The 21556-nt window shown below is 38.9% G+C and overlaps 2 protein-coding genes across 2 annotated transcripts; both read left to right on the top strand.

Moving 5' to 3' along the window:
- Positions 1–550: 550 nt before the first annotated feature.
- LOC145689664 (uncharacterized) lies at positions 551–1576 on the top strand. Its single transcript, XM_081763855.1, has one exon. It carries the CDS (start codon positions 551–553, stop codon positions 1574–1576), a length of 1026 nt encoding a protein of 341 aa, XP_081619981.1.
- Positions 1577–10534: 8958 nt separating this feature from the next.
- LOC145689663 (uncharacterized) lies at positions 10535–11152 on the top strand. Its single transcript, XM_081763853.1, has one exon. The coding sequence runs from the start codon at positions 10535–10537 to the stop codon at positions 11150–11152; it is 618 nt and encodes a 205-aa protein (XP_081619979.1).
- Positions 11153–21556: the final 10404 nt, after the last annotated feature.

The following is a 21556-nucleotide window of genomic DNA, read 5'->3' as shown; positions in this document are numbered from 1 at the left end:
AAGGAAGATGGTGCACAACAGAAAACAAGCGCACAACACACAGACATTTAACATCCTTTACACGAAGATACAAGGAATTAGAAACAAAACAGTTGAACTAGAAACCTATGCTAACGAAAAAGGAGTTGACATCATAATAATAAATGAAACCAAATTATGCAAGAAAATCAAAACCAAAATAATAAAAATATACTCAAATGAACCTAATCCTCTACATATTGCAACCCTATAAAACTCTCATGCAAACGACATATCCAAATCTTTCCCCCTGCTAAACCATCTCGCCAGCTTCAACAGAATGTTAATAGCGGCTGATCTAAACAGCCGGCACAAAATCATTGGAGACCCAATAACAAACCAGAACGGAAGATAATTCTACTAATATCTTGCAAACAACTCTCTCATACAAATAAAAGTAGACGGACCCACCAGAAAAGCGCAAACGGCCAACGAAAGAGGCACAAAACGTGACAAGATATTGTGCACGGCAAAGCTTATGAGCCACAACCCAAGGACATATACAGATTTCCCCTTCCAGTCTGATCATGGCATGATATTAACAACGTTACAGACAATTAACCGAAACATCAGGAAAGATAGGAAATTCAGAGACTTTAACAAAGCCGACTGGGAAAACTTCGCAGAAAACATACAAGAAAGAACAAAGAACTTGGTAATCACAAACATGGAGGAAAGTATTGAAGAGGCAAATAACATCATCACAGAAGCTTACAAAGAAGCGGAAGAAAAGCACGTACCACTAACATCCATATCCTCGGGGACTGAACGGCTACCACAACAGATAATAGACCAAACAAAGACAAAAAGGGAACTGATCAATATCTACAATAGAAACAAAGACCCGATTACACAAATCACATTAATAGGATTAACAGAGAAATCAAGGAGGAAATTAAGGCCCATCGGGACCAGAAATTCAGACTGCTGTAACCAACTGGGAAACATGTACAAAGAAAGAAGATCTCTTTTCTGGAAACACCTAAAATATAAATACATGCGAAATTCGAACTACCAAATCGCAAGCGGGATAGATAAAGTATCTACCTCCACGACAGATGAAAAGATAGATTTCTTCCACGGATACCTCCAACAGAAATTCAACATCCACACACCAAAGGACTGGACACAGAACTACATACAACTAACAGCCCAGCATATTGCCAACACCATAAACCACCATGAAAATATCACAGAACACGACAGGCAGGAAATCCAGCAAGAAAGCACTGAAAAACTCCTGGCCCCGATTCAAACAGAGAAAATCAAAAAAGCACTAAAAAAGAGAAACGCAGCAGCGCCAGGTCCAGACGGCATATACGCAATATACATCAAGAAAGCGGCAGAAATCATACTACAGCAACTAGCAAAACTGTATTCGGCAAGCCTGGTGACCGGCTACATCTCCAAAACATGGAAACAGGCCCATACAAAACCCGGAAAAGACATCTCAAAAGCGGATAACTACAGGCCTATCACACTCACGTCCACACTGTCGAAACTAATGAAGAAGACTATTGTAAACATATTGCACGAATACTTAAATGAAGGAAACTAATTCGCAGCGAAACAGGCAGGCTTCCGGCCAAAACACAGTACTCTGCACCAAATCATACGGATAACAAATGATATGAAGAAGACAACACTTAAGAGATTGAAAGGTGGCGCCATGTTTCTGGATCTCTCCAGTGCGTTCGACACATTATGCCACGAGGGGCTACTGTTCAAACTCAAAAATCATCATGACCTCCAACAGACGATCATCAGATGGCTTTACAATTTCCTGCTCAACAGAACAACGAAGGTCAAAATAGAAGAACACCTGTCAAACGAAATTACGCTAAAAAGAGGGGTCCCCCCAGGGGACAACAGTGGCCACTCTCTTATACCTACTGCACGTCAACGATACTCCCTGCAGCAAGAATACGAACTGCGAACTCGGCACGTTCGCAGACGATCAGGTCTATTCGAGTCGGCTAAAAATACACACATTATACTACAGAGATTCTCTAAACAATTGAAGATTTTTGCGGAATGGTGCTCCGCTTGGAATCTTACAATAAATCCTAAGAAAACACAAAAACTGCTCTCCTACCCTAGAAACAAGGGGACGAAAAAAGATCTCCACAGATACATCGAACTAGATAGTGACAAAAAATATCCTACAAACTCGGCCAAATATTTAGGTATTTTGATGGACAACAGATTAGCACTTAACAAACACATCCAGCAGGCAAGAAAGAAAGCGAAAAACGTCACAATTGCCACACGGAAATGTGTATCAGTCCAAAATCTCAACTGGCAGATGAAGATCCACATATACAAGACAATTGTGAGGCCCATCCTACTGTATGGACATCAAATTTTCAACGCAAAGAACATAGAAAACGTCGCTAAGACGGACCGTTTCTGGATGAGAATCATGATGGACAACTTCACAGCAGAAAAGAGAACGCTCTACAACATTACCGGACTCACTCCAATCCACGAAGAGATAAAACGACTCAACATCTCATACGTGATGAATATAACTCAAAAACCATATTCAGGATGAACTACGACACAAGGGAACTTGAGGCCGAAGACAACCAAAGCATAATCTCAGCCTTAATACAACTAGCAAAAAAGAACAAAAAACGAGGCGTGAACACGCAGGAGACTCAAACGTTATCAAGATGAAACATGAAAACTCACCAAAAACCACAATACATGCACATATGTATATACATAAAAGAAAACGATTTCAAAACAAAGAACATAACACAAATACATAGAAGAAGACAGTCACAGCAAAAGAACACAACAAAGAAACAAAAGTACATAAACACGGAACAAAGATCAACATAACAAAGAAGAATATCATAACAAAAGAAGAACACAACGTCAACCAAATCAGAACATAATATAGAACATCATACCAGAAAAAAAACATCAAAAGAATACACAGCAACACATACAAACATAGAAAAAAGGAAAAATAAAAACACTCAAAACTAAATTCCAAAAAAAAAAAAATATATATATAACACCTAAAATAACAATACAGAGACACAACTCGTTTATGGCAATTTTATATAAAAAATAAATACATAAAATAAAAAAAATAAAAGAAATCAAAACCTCCAAGCAATTCCGACTACACACACACACAACGAAATGATGTCAATAAACATCTACTACAACAATCCTAGAACAACATACATTACTAACACACACTCACTCAAACGCGACACGCCACCACGCCAGGACCAATGCCACACAATTTTCACAGGTATACGGCACGAGTTAAAACCAGAGAAGCTCAAACACAAAATTAAATCAAGATACTTCACACACACACATTCCCATTTCTTTTTACACTTTGATAAAGTAGCAGACATGGCGAGACATACTTTCCATTTTCTCACGGAAATGGTCAAACCCACTTGAACGACGACGACCCAAAACAGTCACTTCTCAAGAAGACTTCGAAGAACTCACATCGCAAGGAGCCCCGGCTGACGAGACGAATAGTCGAAATAGTTTGGAGTCCTACTATCCTCGGGCAAGGCACACCATAGCAGTCCAAATTTCTGCAGAGAAAACAAAAACTGTACTTTTTAGTACAAAACACACGATCCTACTACCGCAATTGTACTAAGCATAAGCTCGCGTCAAAATCGTACTTCTTAGTACGAACCTCCAATAGTGCAGTTATCCATAGAAACCTGAAACAGAAGATACAGCAGAAATGGCAGAACAAGCAGACATCCTAATGGTGGACGATCTAAACATGGACCTGCTGGAGTGGAATGACACTCTGGAAGACATCCACCTGGAGGGAGAAAACCAGGACCGCACGGCGAAAGAGGACAGGAGCAGCACTTCAGGACCCAGCAGACGACCGGACCCCCCACAAGCAGTGGGGAACCAGCCCGGAACCTCTCGGCCCAATTACAGGTTGAGTGAGGAAAGGGAAGATTGTTTCAAAATGCTACGCAAGCTTGTATACAAAAGACATCTTGCGCACCACTACGAGGCCGAACACAAAAAGGGGATCCAGCTTGGCAAGCCCCTAATAAGGCTTCACAAACCAGACCTGAATTTGGTTGAATACGATAAAGTACCAACCACATTCGAAGAGAATATCCAAAGCATATTGAGAAAAGCAGAAAGTGAAATAAACAAGTGATTGAACACTACAAGCAACTAGGACCAAAACTGGAAGAAGAATGGGAGTTTGCCCTAGAAGAATGCAAATCTCGCTTTCGGCCACAAGAAACAAAGGAGGTTGTCCAGAGAGCTAAAAAAGTGGCTCTGGATTTTCTCAAGAGGAAGATACAACCTGGAGCCCTACTATCCTGGGGCAAGATACGCCATAGCAGTCCAAATTTCTACAGAGAAAACAAAAACTGTACTTTTTAGTACAAAACACACGATCCTACTACCGCAATTGTACTAAGCATAAGCTCGCGTCAAAATCGTACTTCTTAGTACGAACCTCCAATAGTACAGTTATCCAGAGAAACCTGAAACAGAAGATACAGCTGAAATGGCAGAACAAGCAGACATCCTAATGGTGAACGATCGAAACATGGACCTGCTGGAGTGGAATGACACTCTGGAAGACATCCACCTGGAGGGAGAAAACCAGGACCGCACGGCGAGAGAGGACAGGAGCAGCACTCCAGGACCCAGCAGATGACCGTACCCCCCACAAACAGTGGGGAACCAGCCCGGAACCTCTCGGCCCAACTATAGGTTGAGTGGGGAAAGGAAGATTGTTTCAAAATGCTACGCAAACTTGTATACAAAAGACATCTTGCGCACCACTACGAGGCCAAACACAAAAAGGGGATCTAACTTGGCAAGCCCCTGATAAGGCTTCACAAACCAGACCTGAATTTGGTTGAATACGATAAAGTACCAACCACATTCGGAGAAAACATCCAAAGCATATTGAGAAAAGCAGAAAGTGAAATAAACAAACAAGTGATTGACCACTACAAGCAACTAGGACCAAAACTGGAAGAAGAATGGGAGTTTGCCCTAGAAGAATGCAAATCCCGCTTTGGGCCACAGGAAACAAAAGAGGTTGTCCAGAGAGCAAAAAATGTGGCTCTGGATTTCCTCAAGAGGAAGATACAACCTCAAAAAAACGAAGAACATACAAAGGAACAACAGAAGAGGACCAAAACCACACAAGGAGGAAGACAAAACACCCCACAAAGGAAACCAAAGAAAGACTCAATAGAAGAACTAATGGAGTTCCTGAAGAACTTCCAAAAGTAGAGAAACACCAAAATCACAAAAAAGGTCCTTCTTAGGACCACCAAAACTTCAGAAAAAGAGTTAAATTGAATATGCCAACTCTAAACAAAAACCATCGGTCCTTCTTAGGACCACCAAAACCAAGGGTCCTTCTCAGGACCAAAAGAATCCCAAACGTACCAAACCCTAATACATCTGTGACACCCATAGAAAAACCCAACAATCAAACGAGAAAAAAAGAAAAAAGCAGATCCAGAAACAAATACATGTGAAAAAGAATCACTCATACACAATCTCTCAAATAAAACTCTGGGCCCAGAACAACTGGAAGTGCTAGAAAAAGGACTATCCTTCTGCCCAACATATAAAACAAACAGGACTGGAATACATCAGCAGCAACCAGATCAGTAGTTTCTCTTGAGATGTCTAAGAAACAATTGTCAGAACCAAATGATCATTAGCTTCTACTAAAATCAAGTAAAGTTAACTATAATTAAATATATGTTTATGTGTTTAAACCGTAAACTTAGATCTTAAGAAAGAAATAGGATATTAGCTAATAGCCACACTGCCCATGCAAGGCCCTAGATCATTATTGATTTAACTGTAATGACAATTACGAATAAATGACTTTTAATAATATACGTTAGGTGTAGTCATTTACTTTGTTGTCTGGTTCGACCTCGACACCTCGGTCCGATATATATCCGAGGAGTGTCTGGATTTCCTCTACCTTTCATCAAATGAAAAGAACGAAAGTAAGACGTCTGGATGGAATACGAAAATATCGTTGGCGAGCTAAAGCAGAATGAGAAAAAGTATTTGATCTGTAATACGTGTCATTTTTATGCTACGTGCCAATCGATGGCTTGCGCAGGATGTGACCCTGGTATTCTGCGTCAGGAAATCCGTAATAAACCTATTCTTTCATTTGTATTTAACATAATAACCAAACTTATAAACGAATATATCAATTTTTGTTCGAAAATTTTTCAGAAGAACAAGTTTTCACAGTTAATTTTAAAGTAGATTGCTACAATTCTATTGATTCTACTATAGACAATTTGTTTGATAGTGAAGTTTAATCTCTATCAACGGATACAACTTGTAGTTCTCCATTTTGCCCAAATCCAATAAGAACTACATTAATTACAATGCTATCACTATCTATTAAACAATCTTTTTCTCGAAACAAAAGTTAACATATGTCCAGCAACTATCACTAATGAGTAAATAATGTTCCAAGTTACGAAAGCATATTTAGCCCAGCATTGACTAAAAATAACTGCGCCTGAAATTCTCCAAGACGTGATATATTAGGAAACATTCGTTTTATTGAACTGACACATTGAAAACGATGGAAATGTTATTAACAACTATGGAAACTTATGTAAGTTACTTTGCTGTATCAATGACAGTAAAAACGAAAGTTTTCCGATTAAGGTATGTCATCGCAGACGTTACTCGCGGTGACAATACAGAAGCAGCTTATTTCAAAGCTTACTGTTTACGAACTGGATGCATGATAGAAGGTATATAGTGACATTTTAGAGAATATCTAGTTAATACAAGGAGCAACAAGAATAGTTGCCGACAGTTTATTGTACACTGTGTGAGATACTGTTTTCGTATATACAAGAAGCGTTCAGTAAGTTAATTTCATTTGTTTACTCCATATAAACAAGGCATGGTGTTTGGAGAGTTCAGTTCATATAGAATTTGTATAAGAAAAAAAACACAAAAAGATTTACAGAAAGTGATTTGAAAATATTTACACTGCTATACATATATTCCTAGGTATTTTTTTAGACAATGTATTATTTTCTCTGAGATACGCTTTAAGTTCAGTTCGTATTTCCGATTTTCTCTGTTTTTACATGATTGCGCAAAGCATTTAACATTTGTTGCCAATATATATTACAATGAAAAATCTGAATATTGATTGCTGCTATTTTTCTGTCCAGTTTTAAAATGCCGTCACCTCACAATGTCACCAGATGTTCTATATTCTTTTCTCGCAGAAGCACACATCGAGGTCACTTGCATGTCATGTTTCCGAAAGGAACATTTCTTTTCTATTTCACATAAACTTGGCCTGAGGTTACCGGCACTTTTGGCTGCTTTGATAATCTTTCTCACCAAAACTCGATGCACTATTCGTGATAATTTAGTAGTTATATGATACAAAAGTGAAATTTTGAACTCTTAACAGATATTACTGTTTTTCCATAACTAGCAGAAATGTTATTAGAAAAAATAATCAAAAAGGATACTCAAAATATGACTTGTAAATATTGTACAGGGTTATTCGAAAAGAAAGATCAGATTTCAAACATTTATTTCTTCGAAATTACGAAAGATAGAAACACGATTCGAACGTTACTTGATTAAGAAAGGTTTACCATTTAAACAGCCCGGATAGAAGTTCCAATCACGGCCGCATTGGCGCTGTTGTTTGTTGTTGTTCATCTGTAATGAAATGGCTGCGTCACGACAGAAGTCTTTTTGCGTGCAACAATTGCCAAAACTTGAGTCCTTTGTTGCAGTTCAGCGAGCATTTGGCCGTCAATTTAATAAACAACCACCGCATCATAAGCAAATTTACGAGTGGCATCGAAAATTCGTAGAAGACAGTTGCATTTGCAGAGGGAAATGCATGGGACGTCCACGCACATCGAACGAGAATGTCGAGCGTATTTGTACATTTTACGAAAGGAGCCCATTCGTAGAAGACAGTTGCATCTGCAGAGGGAAATGCATGGGACGTCCACGCACATCGAACGAGAATGTCGAGCGTATTTGTACATTTTACGAAAGGAGCCCATTCGTAGAAGACAGTTGCATCTGCAGAGGGAAATGCATGGGACGTCCACGCACATCGAACGAGAATGTCGAGCGTATTTGTACATTTTACGAAAGGAGCCCATTCGTAGAAGACAGTTGCATCTGCAGAGGGAAATGCATGGGACGTCCACGCACATCGAACGAGAATGTCGAGCGTATTTGTACATTTTACGAAAGGAGCCCATTCGTAGAAGACAGTTGCATCTGCAGAGGGAAATGCATGGGACGTCCACGCACATCGAACGAGAATGTCGAGCGTATTTGTACATTTTACGAAAGGAGCCCATTCGTAGAAGACAGTTGCATCTGCAGAGGGAAATGCATGGGACGTCCACGCACATCGAACGAGAATGTCGAGCGTATTTGTACATTTTACGAAAGGAGCCCATTCGTAGAAGACAGTTGCATCTGCAGAGGGAAATGCATGGGACGTCCACGCACATCGAACGAGAATGTAGAGCGTATTTGTACATTTTACGAAAGGAGCCCATTCGTAGAAGACAGTTGCATCTGCAGAGGGAAATGCATGGGACGTCCACGCACATCGAACGAGAATGTCGAGCGTATTTGTACATTTTACGAAAGGAGCCCATTCGTAGAAGACAGTTGCATCTGCAGAGGGAAATGCATGGGACGTCCACGCACATTGAACGAGAATGTCGAGCGTATTTGTACATTTTACGAAAGGAGCCCATTCGTAGAAGACAGTTGCATCTGCAGAGGGAAATGCATGGGACGTCCACGCACATCGAACGAGAATGTCGAGCGTATTTGTACATTTTACGAAAGGAGCCCATTCGTAGAAGACAGTTGCATCTGCAGAGGGAAATGCATGGGACGTCCACGCACATCGAACGAGAATGTCGAGCGTATTTGTACATTTTACGAAAGGAGCCCATTCGTAGAAGACAGTTGCATCTGCAGAGGGAAATGCATGGGACGTCCACGCACATCGAACGAGAATGTCGAGCGTATTTGTACATTTTACGAAAGGAGCCCATTCGTAGAAGACAGTTGCATCTGCAGAGGGAAATGCATGGGACGTCCACGCACATCGAACGAGAATGTCGAGCGTATTTGTACATTTTACGAAAGGAGCCCATTCGTAGAAGACAGTTGCATCTGCAGAGGGAAATGCATGGGACGTCCACGCACATCGAACGAGAATGTCGAGCGTATTTGTACATTTTACGAAAGGAGCCCATTCGTAGAAGACAGTTGCATCTGCAGAGGGAAATGCATGGGACGTCCACGCACATCGAACGAGAATGTCGAGCGTATTTGTACATTTTACGAAAGGAGCCCATTCGTAGAAGACAGTTGCATCTGCAGAGGGAAATGCATGGGACGTCCACGCACATCGAACGAGAATGTCGAGCGTATTTGTACATTTTACGAAAGGAGCCCATTCGTAGAAGACAGTTGCATCTGCAGAGGGAAATGCATGGGACGTCCACGCACATCGAACGAGAATGTCGAGCGTATTTGTACATTTTACGAAAGGAGCCCATTCGTAGAAGACAGTTGCATCTGCAGAGGGAAATGCATGGGACGTCCACGCACATCGAACGAGAATGTCGAGCGTATTTGTACATTTTACGAAAGGAGCCCATTCGTAGAAGACAGTTGCATCTGCAGAGGGAAATGCATGGGACGTCCACGCACATCGAACGAGAATGTCGAGCGTATTTGTACATTTTACGAAAGGAGCCCATTCGTAGAAGACAGTTGCATCTGCAGAGGGAAATGCATGGGACGTCCACGCACATCGAACGAGAATGTCGAGCGTATTTGTACATTTTACGAAAGGAGCCCATTCGTAGAAGACAGTTGCATCTGCAGAGGGAAATGCATGGGACGTCCACGCACATCGAACGAGAATGTCGAGCGTATTTGTACATTTTACGAAAGGAGCCCATTCGTAGAAGACAGTTGCATCTGCAGAGGGAAATGCATGGGACGTCCACGCACATCGAGCGAGAATGTCGAGCGTATTTGTACATTTTACGAAAGGAGCCCATTCGTAAAAGACAGTTGCATCTGCAGAGGGAAATGCATGGGACGTCCACGCACATCGAACGAGAATGTCGAGCGTATTTGTACATTTTACGAAAGGAGCCCATTCGTAGAAGACAGTTGCATCTGCAGAGGGAAATGCATGGGACGTCCACGCACATCGAACGAGAATGTCGAGCGTATTTGTACATTTTACGAAAGGAGCCCATTCGTAGAAGACAGTTGCATCTGCGGAGGGAAATGCATGGGACGTCCACGCACATCGAGCGAGAATGTCGAGCGTATTTGTACATTTTACGAAAGGAGCCCAAAGAAATCCACATCACGAGCAAGCAAAGAACTTAACATTCCTCAACAAACGGTATGGCGAGTTCTAAAACATGGTCTGCACATGAAGCCATACAAAATGCAGTTATTGCAAATAAACTTTTCGCCAAATAAACTGTTCAACGTGGACGAAACAGGAATAACGATTGTGCAACACGAAACTAGTAAAGTTGTTGGTCTCAAAGGGAAAAAGCAAGTTGCCAGTTTATCTTCCGCAGAAAGAGGTGCGCTAATAACAGTGGTAACGTGCATGAGTGCTTCCGGACAATATGTGCCTCCTATGCTTGTGTTTCCCAGAAAGAATATGAAAGCAGAATTGATGGATGGGGCTCCCCCAGGGTCAATTGCAGCATGTCATGTGTCTGGGTGGATTCAATGTGAATCTTTTACACAGTGGCTAGAACACTTCATCTCAATAGTGAAACCTTCTAGAGAAGATCCAGTCATGTTGACACTCGATGGTCATTATTCTCATACAACAAATATCTCGGTCATCGATAAAGCTCGTGACAACGGGGTAATAATTGTTTGTTTACCGCCCCATTCCACCCATAAACTGCAACCTCTCGATTTTGGGTTTATGGGTCCATTCAAAACTTATTATGCTCAAGCTGTAGAATCATGGCTAAAATCTCATCCAGGTCGAACACTTACCCATTATCAGGTAGCTTCAGTGTTGTCTACTGCTCGTGCGTAAGCAATCGAAAATGCAGTCAATGCATTTCGAAAAACCGGTATTTTTCCATTTCAACCAACAATTTTCACAGAAGATGCATTCGGGTCAGATACAATCCCTCAGACTGCCTATGAGGATCCTGCGCCTACACTTAACGTTACATACGTGACACCCTCTGACATTAGTCCTGTTCCTACAGACTTTCCCTCAACCAGTAGACGTTCTAACGTTTCTGAAGCTTTTCTTGTGACAGGAACTCCCCACAAAGAACGTTTAACAGAGCACTCGAATAAGATGATTAAATCACTACCTGACAAAAGACCTACGCAAACAGCAAGAAAAACAAGGAAAAAGTTAGGTGGAAGTAAAGCTAGACGACGTCTTCTCTGTGACACGTCGTCTAGCAGTGACAGCGAAGATGATAGGTCTAATTGCAGCTACACGTCCAGATCAACAGATAGCGAGACTGGCAGTGAATACGATACAGAATGTCCTATTTACAGACACTTTTATTTTGAGGACAAAAATGTATTTATGTAATCGGACCAGCCCGAAACTTAACTCAATTTATCAGAACAGCTTTTTTGGAGGAGCAACCTAAATTACCGGGACCGAATGGTGTTAGCCACTTTCGGCTACGTAAACGGTGTACATGCAGAACTCCTAATAGACGTACTCAAACAACTGGGACGCTTAAGAAGAAACGCACGAGCGGGGACAAAAATACGTGCGCTTTACAACTACTGGGACGATCCCACAGAAACGCAAACAAGAAGGAGCAAATACTTCTCAATCGATCTCACAATTGGCTGTGTAACCTATCTAAACGGACAACCGAAGAAACGACCAGAAAGCAAATAATTTAACAAGTAAGTACAAAGTAATGTTCTTTCTCTTCTTCTTATATCCTTAACTAATTCTGAACATTAGAATTCGCATGCAAATTGCCGCTAACTCAAACTAAAACATACAAACAAACTCAAACTTTGCGTTCTTCCACAAAACCGCTACGGAATGACGCCCAAACTTTCCTTTCTCTGCACAAAAACCGCTAAGAAATGACGCTTGACGTGGTACTACTCCACTCACCTCAAACATTTGAGAATCAGCAGTCGTGAATAAAAACAAAGCGACGAAAACAAACAGCAAAGCTGAATACAGGTACCTCTTTCTTTTCTCTTCAATAACTGATAAAGTAATTAGAAGTGAGTCTATTACCTACTTTTTAAGTAGCTAGATGTTCAATGAATAATTTCTGAAAGTATGACGTCTCTAGTCCATCTCTAACCGGGAATTCGGCTCCCTAACTATAACCTAAATTTAAATCTTATTTTCGTAAGTAGAATGATATTTCAAACTTCGTAATACGTAACGATAGTGAAATGTATATAAAGTTATTTTTTAACATTTAGTTCATTGTGTTAATTTGTATTACAGATGCAAGCAGTGGCTTACAGCCATATCAAGAACAGATCATCTGGCGAGGACTCCAACGTATATCCGAGGAAATTTGAAAATTTGTGCAAGGCATTTCCAACCCTGGGCATTTACGTCGACTGAAAGTAAAAGTCTTATACGGCGGCAATTCCTTTCAGTTCGTGTCCATTTACCAGTGAAGTTCTCCCAGTGAAACGCCAGAAGTTGCGAAGGACCCAGTGCGTGACCCCACGACTTGTATAGGAGCCATGTCACCTTCCTCAGTTATCCATATCTGTGTATAAAGCAGAGATTCATGCTCCTTCTTGCACTGAAAATCTACCTAATCTTTCAATAATTTCTTCCACTTGTATTTTTTGCATGACAAGTTCTCCCATCCCAAATCCCTTCATAGCATTATCTTCCCCTTCTACCTCTTACATGACAAGTTTTCCCGTCTCGGATTCCTGCACAGAAGACCCTTCAGCTCCTACCTTACATTTCACGTCTCACTACTTCTATTCTCTGAAACTCAGATACTCCTATACGAGGTCACATCGAAGACAAAAACTATCCGGCAGTTGAGAGTCAAACTCAGTAGACTGCGCAAGATTTTATAGACAACACTCCTAGGAGTATAAATGCCAAGAAAAATGCCGTTCAGAAACAATTAGAAGAAATCGTCCCAGTGAAATTGTATTCATTCGTCAAAACTCAAATTGGGCTGTGTTCCAAAACTTTGCATGGTCATCGATAGACGTTAAACGACAAAGCTATAGCTTTAAGTATACATTCGCAGCCCGGCTGCGTATCAAGCTTTTTTTTTTATTATTTTACCAAGTAAGCAGACGTTAGTTCGACCTCTCCTGCATTTGCTAAGAGACCAGGGTTCTGCCCAGTGTTATTAAACACGATAAAGTTAGTATCAAAGAAGCTGCCCAGAAAGAACAGGTTGTGTCTCCTCTGATGAATGGACGAAAGCAGGTGTAGGTATAACGCTAAACACGACGTAATCGGCGGTTACGAAAAGTACGGTAAATCTGTGGTGCTTGAGCATGAGCCCAAGTTAGCATCAAATGCACTTGTGTTCATGGTCAGAAGCCTTTGTAGTAATTGGAAGCAACCTATTGGGTATTTCTTTTTTAGTTCAAAAGGAACTCCTGCTTCTGTTTTGAAGATACTTCTTATGGAAGCTTGCAAGAAAATAGCAGAAGCCGGACTTACTTTGGTTGTTATTGTTTGTGATTAAGGTTTCCACAACCAGCGGCTATATAAAGAACTTAATGTGTCTCACGCTCACACATTTTTTGAATGTGACGGAAGAAAACTTTTATCGAGGCACGATCCTCCTCGTCTGCTAAAATGTGTGAGAATCTCTAAAACTACCAAGTATTCTTTGGAGATCAAAAACAAAAATCTGCTTCTTGGAAGTTCATTTCAGAACTCTGAAGTAGACTCTAAACTCAAATATAGGATGTGCCCTAAACTTTCCAAACACCACATAGATGTTAGTGGATTGAGAAGTATGCGTGTATCTCTAGCAGCACAAGTCTTCAGTCACTCGCTATCTGCGGGAATTTGCTGTTTGACAGCGCTCGGCACGTTACCTGCTGAAACAGCTTTTACAGCAGAATTCTGTGCCGAAATGGATGAATTTTGGGATTTATTTAATAGTCGCTCCCTTAGACACGCCAAAGAACTGGCAAGGGTAGGTACTGAGAAGTCTAACTATGTAAATATCTGGCGACAGAAATTTGATTGGCTAAACTCGTGGTAGTTTGTTAAAAGTGATTGCACTATTGTTACACCACCCTTTAAAAAGGGTTGGCATTGACTTTAGGTGCTGTAACTCAGTTACGGGATGGACTACAGAAAGAAGGTCTGAAGTTCCTTACGACTATACACCTTAACCAGTATTATCTTCACAATACAATTTTCTCTGTAAGGAGAAAGAGTGGAAACAACAATCCTGATTGTTTACAATTTCAGTACGCAATGCGAGCTGTTGTTGCATGAAATTTGTTAAGGCCTTCTGAGCCAACAAACTGCGAAGCAGATTCTGATGCATTGCTTGCCACACTGTGTCCTAACAATTCTCACGAAATTACATCATCTTTCATTCCTTTTAGGCGACGAGAAGAAAGAGCTGATTAAATTTCGAGAGAAAATGTTGGCGGCTGTGAAAGCGATGTAGTTTCTGATATTCCATCTATAGCAGATTTTGATGTAAATCACTTCGAGCAAAACGCCCTAATTTATGTTGCTGGGTACCTCGCCAAAAAAAAAAAAAAAAAAAAAAAAAAACAGCCGAGTAAACAAAGAAATGCTCAAACTACCTCCAATTAGTAACAAGCGATAAAAAAGATTTAGCTTCTTCAGGCATCTTCCTAGATTTCAACGATTATTCGGAGAATAGACTTAACTGCCCCTCATTGAATTTAGTCTCAACAATAGAAAAATTTACTGAAAAAGTTCACGGTATCTCCTATGCAGTGCTTATGAAACCAGGCATTGACACAACGTTGTATTCAATCTTGTCTGACGTAAGTCTGCCTTGGCTTGATGGTAATGTCTGCCATGACATAAAACATTACTTGATTGGACTTTATGCCAAATTACATATTTATAAGTTTGTAAAAGAAATAAATAGAGGTATCATATTAGAAGCAGCTATGTGGCAACGAGAGGGATAGCGAGGCAGTTAAAACATGTACAACTTTTATAAACTCTGAGGCATCAGCTTTATTTTTTTTATTTATGTTCTTATTGCTTTTTATTTAATATTTATTATATATTAACTATTTATTATATTGGTTCTTTATTCCTTGTTTGTATAGTATTTATTTCATGTGTTCATTTTCTTACATGTTAGTACTTTTATTTACATTTATTTATTTATTATTTATATAGTACTTACCTATTTTAATTATTTTCGTTTAATATTATTTGTTCTTACATATGGAGTACTTATAAATTCTAAGTAAGTAAGTAAATAAATATGTTATTTATTTATATCTAGATATGGATAGGTCTTTATTGTTCTAAATTTTCGATTGAAATGTATATATTATTTAACTGATAATTCTCTTTTATATATGAATATTTTTCTTGTAATTAATTTAATGATTACGGCCTTTTTAAAAATATTTTCATCCATTCCTTTTCTTATTTTAAGTAGTATTACTAAGAAGGTTTATTTTTAATCTATTGTATCTAACTTGAATAATTGTCTGGCCGGATAACAAAGTTCACCACTTGGTAGGAGTACGTATAGTTCAGATCCCATTTAAGGCTCATTTCTCATAAAGACGTGTTGGATTGAAAAGAGTCAGTACCTTAAATATATATATACTTAAGACTTTTCAGTTCTTTAATCCACCAAAAATCCGCGACCGAGAAAGGTTGCGAGGAACACCTAGTGAAAAAATAAAGAACACTGACACACAAAAATTAGACATACACACAATAATTCGAAAGTTCCATTTGCATGTCGTAGCATAGGCTAGCAAAGCATCGTTAATAATCAACGATTATTTTATATCGATCATCAAAAACACAAGGTTTGTGCGGTTAGTACTACATTAAGTTATACTGTAATTTATCTAATTGTCCAATATAAATTGTAGTGACTACATATAATAACATATTATGCTTCCAAAACTCGCTCAGTTCATTTACGCCTTTTTTTCTTTTTTAATGAGTGTGTGTACTGCTCCTGTAGACAGTTACTCTTTACAGGAGAATTAACGGCGATTTAAAAGGCTTAATTTGTAAAGTTAACTTTGAATTCATATTTAAGAATTCACTTAGTCCGCAGGAAAGCAATGCACAAGTGTTCTGAAAATATTTGAAATGGATTGAGCTAGTTTTGGAAACATATTCTTCAACTAATATGACAGACCGTGGAAAGAGGACAACAGTTCACCTCAGAAGTATACAAAGAAAGAAAAACGATCAGTAAAACTAACTCCGGTTTACAATGATGTGATGTTTTTCTATATGAAAAAAAATTGTCAAATTACCAGAAACTGCTCATTGTCTGGTGAATCAAGTAACCACTTCTCCAGCCTGTTAAGGTCTTCCACAGTTTTACAAAGTAATTTTATGTGTCCAGGAAAGATCTAGTAGCTTGTGGTTTGAGAGCAAAAGTTTCTATAATAGTTCACTGCTGCTCGCTCACTTCTTCCAGGTTTCTTTCAATTTTTGCAAGATGGCGGGAAATCACTGCCAAATAGTTTCCGCCAAATTCGAAATACCTTTCATTTGAGCTATGGTGAACAGCTGATGAACTTCCTTCACCTAAAATCAAAATAGAGTAAAAAAAATAACGCTCGAATTGCAATATAAAATACAAACTAACATACAAATGAGAGCACAACTTGGGAATTTTGTTGTCAAATCAGTCTTCCAGTAGTTGTACTTCAATGTGTTTTATTGAAACTCTGGCGCGCACCGACAACACAAAATCGCGAAAATCTTCCCAAACTTAGCAACACAAGTTACCAATTTTTGTACGAGATATTGCATCAACCTGTTAACGAAACGGTCGTGTGTTCGCATGACTGCTTCCCAAGTTCGATCTGTACTCTATCTCCTTCTCGGTCCGAATCATTAACCCTACAACGGACGGGTTGGGTCTCACAGACCCAAGCATATTTAAAAGTACTGCATTTCTGAACGATTTTAAGCTATTGTTAAGTCCTTCTCTATACCTTTCAGGTAATGTCACTAGATGTCAGGAATATGCATATGTTACTTCAGTTGCAATTAGTCTGTGTAGGAGTGAGGATTGAAATTGCTTTCGGTCTGTGAGACCCAACCCGTCCGTTTACGTCAGTCTTGTGGAATAACTGTGAGCTGCGCCAATAATAGGTTTCTTTATGGCATACTGAGTAACGTTTCCCGTAAAAACTTCATATTGTTAACGAGAATAAGAATATAAAGTGCTTATTTGTTGGTGAATGTTTTGGCAGCGTATCTGACCGATTAGACATGGCTGAAGTGCTAAACGATGATCAAATACTACTTGAATTGGAAAGAGAACCTAGTGAATTCGATGACTCAGATGCAGATCCAGATTTCCAGTTGGAGAGTGAACATAATACAGACAGTGAATTAGAAGATTGTGTTGAAGCGGTTCCTGATGATCGTAATTTTTTTTCTACACCTGTGCAAAGGTTGAATGTTGATGATGGTGAAAGTGATGTTGATTCTACGAGGTGTGGTACAGCATCAAAGTATGTTGGACGAGATAAAACAACAAAATGGAACAAAACATTTTATCCCTCGAATTGTCGAACAAGAAGTCATAATATTGTTACTCATTTGCCTGGAGTGAAGGGAGATGCGAGGGAGGCAGATAATCCTTTAAACGCTTGGCTTTTGTTTTTTGATGAAAATTTATTAGATATTGTTGTGACTAGCACGAATACTTTTATTGAAATTGTGAGGCCGCGATACAAAGATGATCCATTTCTGGCAAGAGAGTGTACAAAGGAAGAAATAAAAGCTTTCTTAGGTTTACTCTACCTTGCAGGACTTTTTCATGCTGGACACGCAAATATTGAAGAATTCTGGGACACGTCTGGTTTTGGTATTGAGGCATTTCCAGCTACTATGTCCCTTAGAAGATTTAGATTTCTTTTACGATGTATCCGATTTGATAACGTTAAAACTAGGAATGAAAGGAAATTAGTGGACAAGTTGGCCGCCATTAGAGATATTTTAAATATTTTTACTGATAATTGTAATGCTCATTATACAACAGGAGAATATCTGACAGTGGATGAAATGCTTGTGGCTTTCAGAGGGAAATGCAGTTTCAGAATGTATATTCCTTCTAAGCCATCAAAGTATGGTATAAAAATTTTCATACTGGCCGATTCAAAAACTTTCTATGCAAAAAACTTAGAAGTGTACGTTGGTGAGCAGCCCAAAGGACCATTTAATTGTAGTAATAAGGCCAAGGATGTCGTGCTAAGACTTGTTAACCCCATAAGTGGTACTGGTAGAAATATTACAATGGACAATTGGTTTACCTCGTATCCGCTAATGAAGATCTTGCGAGAGAAGAATCTTACTTTAGTCGGCACAGTGCGTAAAAACAAAAAAGAGATCCCTCCACAATTTCTTCCGGCGAAATCAAGAGAAGTGTATTCTTCTTTATTTGGGTACCAGGAAAATGCAACAATTGTGTCGTATGTTCCGAAGAAAAACAAATCAGTTGTTCTTCTGTCTTCGATGCACCATGATGGAAACATTGATGAGTCCACAGGGGAAGCTAAAAAACCCGAAATTGTGACATTTTATAATGAAACCAAAGGTGGAGTAGATGTGCTGGATGCGATGTGTGCTGAGTACAATGTAGGGAGAGCAACTAAGCGTTGGCCATTATGTTTGTTCTATGCACTGACGAATATCGCTGGAGTTAATGCATATGTCGTTCTGAAAGCAAACAAAGCAATGGATTCTCAGAATTTAACTCGACGTAAGTTTATAAAACAACTTGCATTGCTTTTAATTAGACCTCATATGGCAACGAGAGCTCAACATGGAAAACTGCCCAGACATATTAGAGAATTGGCCGGAAGGATCAGTGGTACGTCTACTAACATCAGGCAGGCCAGTGAAATCAACAATCAGAACAAAAGAGGACGTTGTTACCAGTGCCCAGACAGCAAAACCAAATACTTTTGCACATATTGTAAAGTGTGGGTATGTTTGAAACACACAAAAATGGTATGTGACAACTGTGCTGAACGTCCAAACTAAAACGCACTATAGACTGAACATTCAAGTTCAAACATTCTGAGACTGAAGTAGCTTAAAGGTAACTGCATACCATCCAGAATATTTTATATATAAATAATAATCGAAAACATTAAGGGATTTTCTAAGAATTTGTAAAATTACCTTTTAATCAATAACTTACAGTTTGCAATTGTTTTGTATAACATTTTAAGAAGAATAAAGGGCCATTATAGTTGTTTGTGCAAAAAAATAAACGAATTTTAACATAGATGTATGTTTATATATAATATTTTGGTGGGGTCCTGTAGACCCAACCCGTCCGCTCGTGTAACTTTTTTTCACCCGTCCGTTCTAGGGTTAAGGACTGCCTTCTGTAACTTGTAATGTTTTGGTTTTCTTATATTACATTAAGTAATAAAAAATGTACAAAATATGCGTTTTAAACTACACTTCCCTACTTAAGTTTTTATGTATCTATACAACTTACAATATTTAGAAAGTTCGTTAGTAAGTTTTTCATATAAGATTATTTAAAGGGTAACTTTCATGTAAGAAGTAAAGACAAGGTATAGAGATGATACCGGACTCCTGACCTGTGTGTCACTTGCTACCACTTTTTAACAAGCCTAAAATATTTATTATTATTCTAGTAAAATATGAATAAAAGAACGCTTAGAGCTAATTAATTCACACTCTAATTGGTTTTTAATAACAGGTTTCACATACTTATTTGAAGCATGAATTCCTCGACTCTTCCAGATTTCCCCAAATAATTCCCTGTCCTCTTATTTACATTGTTCTATATTGTACCTATTACAAGCATACGCTGAAGCTCCAAGAGTTTCTGTGCTTCAATGAGAACGGTTTTTAATTTTTAATGATCTCTTAATCACTCGACCTTAATAGCTATCTACTCCTTTCACTTTATTAAAAGATACACACTGTTTATACAAAACAGCAATAAATGATAAAACAAATAGAACTGACTCTACACACACTAATAAATCATCACATGTTTCTATAAACAACTCTATGCTCTTTAATCTGCTTTAAGCTATTATTTAGGACTACTCTGTTTCCACACATATTGGCAAGATTTAGTAAAAATCTTAGGGCCTTATGCAGAGTCGTTTTGACGTGAGATTAGTGACATGTTAAAGAGTTCGACTAACATATTTTTCCTGCAGTAGTCAGGCTTTTAGTATGACTCTAATCATATGTCAAAACGACTCTGCATAAGGCGGTTATTGTTTGCGTATTAGAAACTACTAAAATTACAAATAAACATGGAAGGAGGAGCTAAAGGCTCATCATAAGAACACACACATATATTATATATACAGGGCCGGATTTAGGGGGTGGAAAGGTGCACGTGCGCCCTCTCCCTCGTCGTTGTAAATATACACTACATAAAGTGAGAGGCTAGCAGTGAAAATAGCAACACTTTCCGAAAATTTCTGCTAACATCTTTCCGTTTGGGCTTGAAACAAAGGGAAGTTTTGCAAAATCGATAATTTCGAGTAAAGGAGCCTAATATGAGATGGCTCCTAATATGAGATACTATGAAAATACCGTTTTCCCTTGGTCTAACGTGAATTGGAATTTTTGAGGCAATAGGAGTTAGCAACCCTAGTACAGTGACCTGTTCAAAGATAGCGCGTCATTGTGCATGTGGCTATAGGAGAAGCAAGTCGCAACCCGCTGTGGCGAAATATTTCGCAGAGCTTCATTTGCAGGTATGTGGTATAAAAGTAATTAAGCTAGGCTGATGTTTATCATAGTTATAAAATGGAAATTCCAAAGATATTCTTGCATGCGTTTGTTTTCAACATATGACGTCGTACTACTTTGAAGAAAACTCGCATTATTTTCTTTTAAAGTTGCCTATTATGAGATACCAAAGGGGATCTAATACGAGACGTGTCTGATATTGGAAAACCCTCTTCTCAGTACGTTGTATGGCCTACAACGCTCATCTCTTCTTCTCTTTATAAAATTAGATATTAAAGTACAGAGACACAATTTAATAAATTTTGTAATTTCATTTAATTATACACTAATAAATTATGTTACATATTACTACCTCAATGTATTATGTTTCCTTACATCGGTTTCAGTTCTTTTAGGAGAATAATCTACTTTATTATTTGTTCCTACTAAAGTGGCTGCCTTCATCTTGTTTTTTAGGTAGTATGCCAAATCCAACCGATTTCAGCATCGTTTTTTCTAGATCACATAGAATGTTACACACACATATAT

This window comes from Thermobia domestica, chromosome 7 (genome assembly GCF_964235325.1).
Source record: "Thermobia domestica chromosome 7, izTheDome1.hap1.1, whole genome shotgun sequence".
NCBI lineage: Eukaryota > Metazoa > Arthropoda > Insecta > Zygentoma > Lepismatidae > Thermobia > Thermobia domestica.
This window is presented reverse-complemented; position numbering and strand designations above follow the sequence as displayed.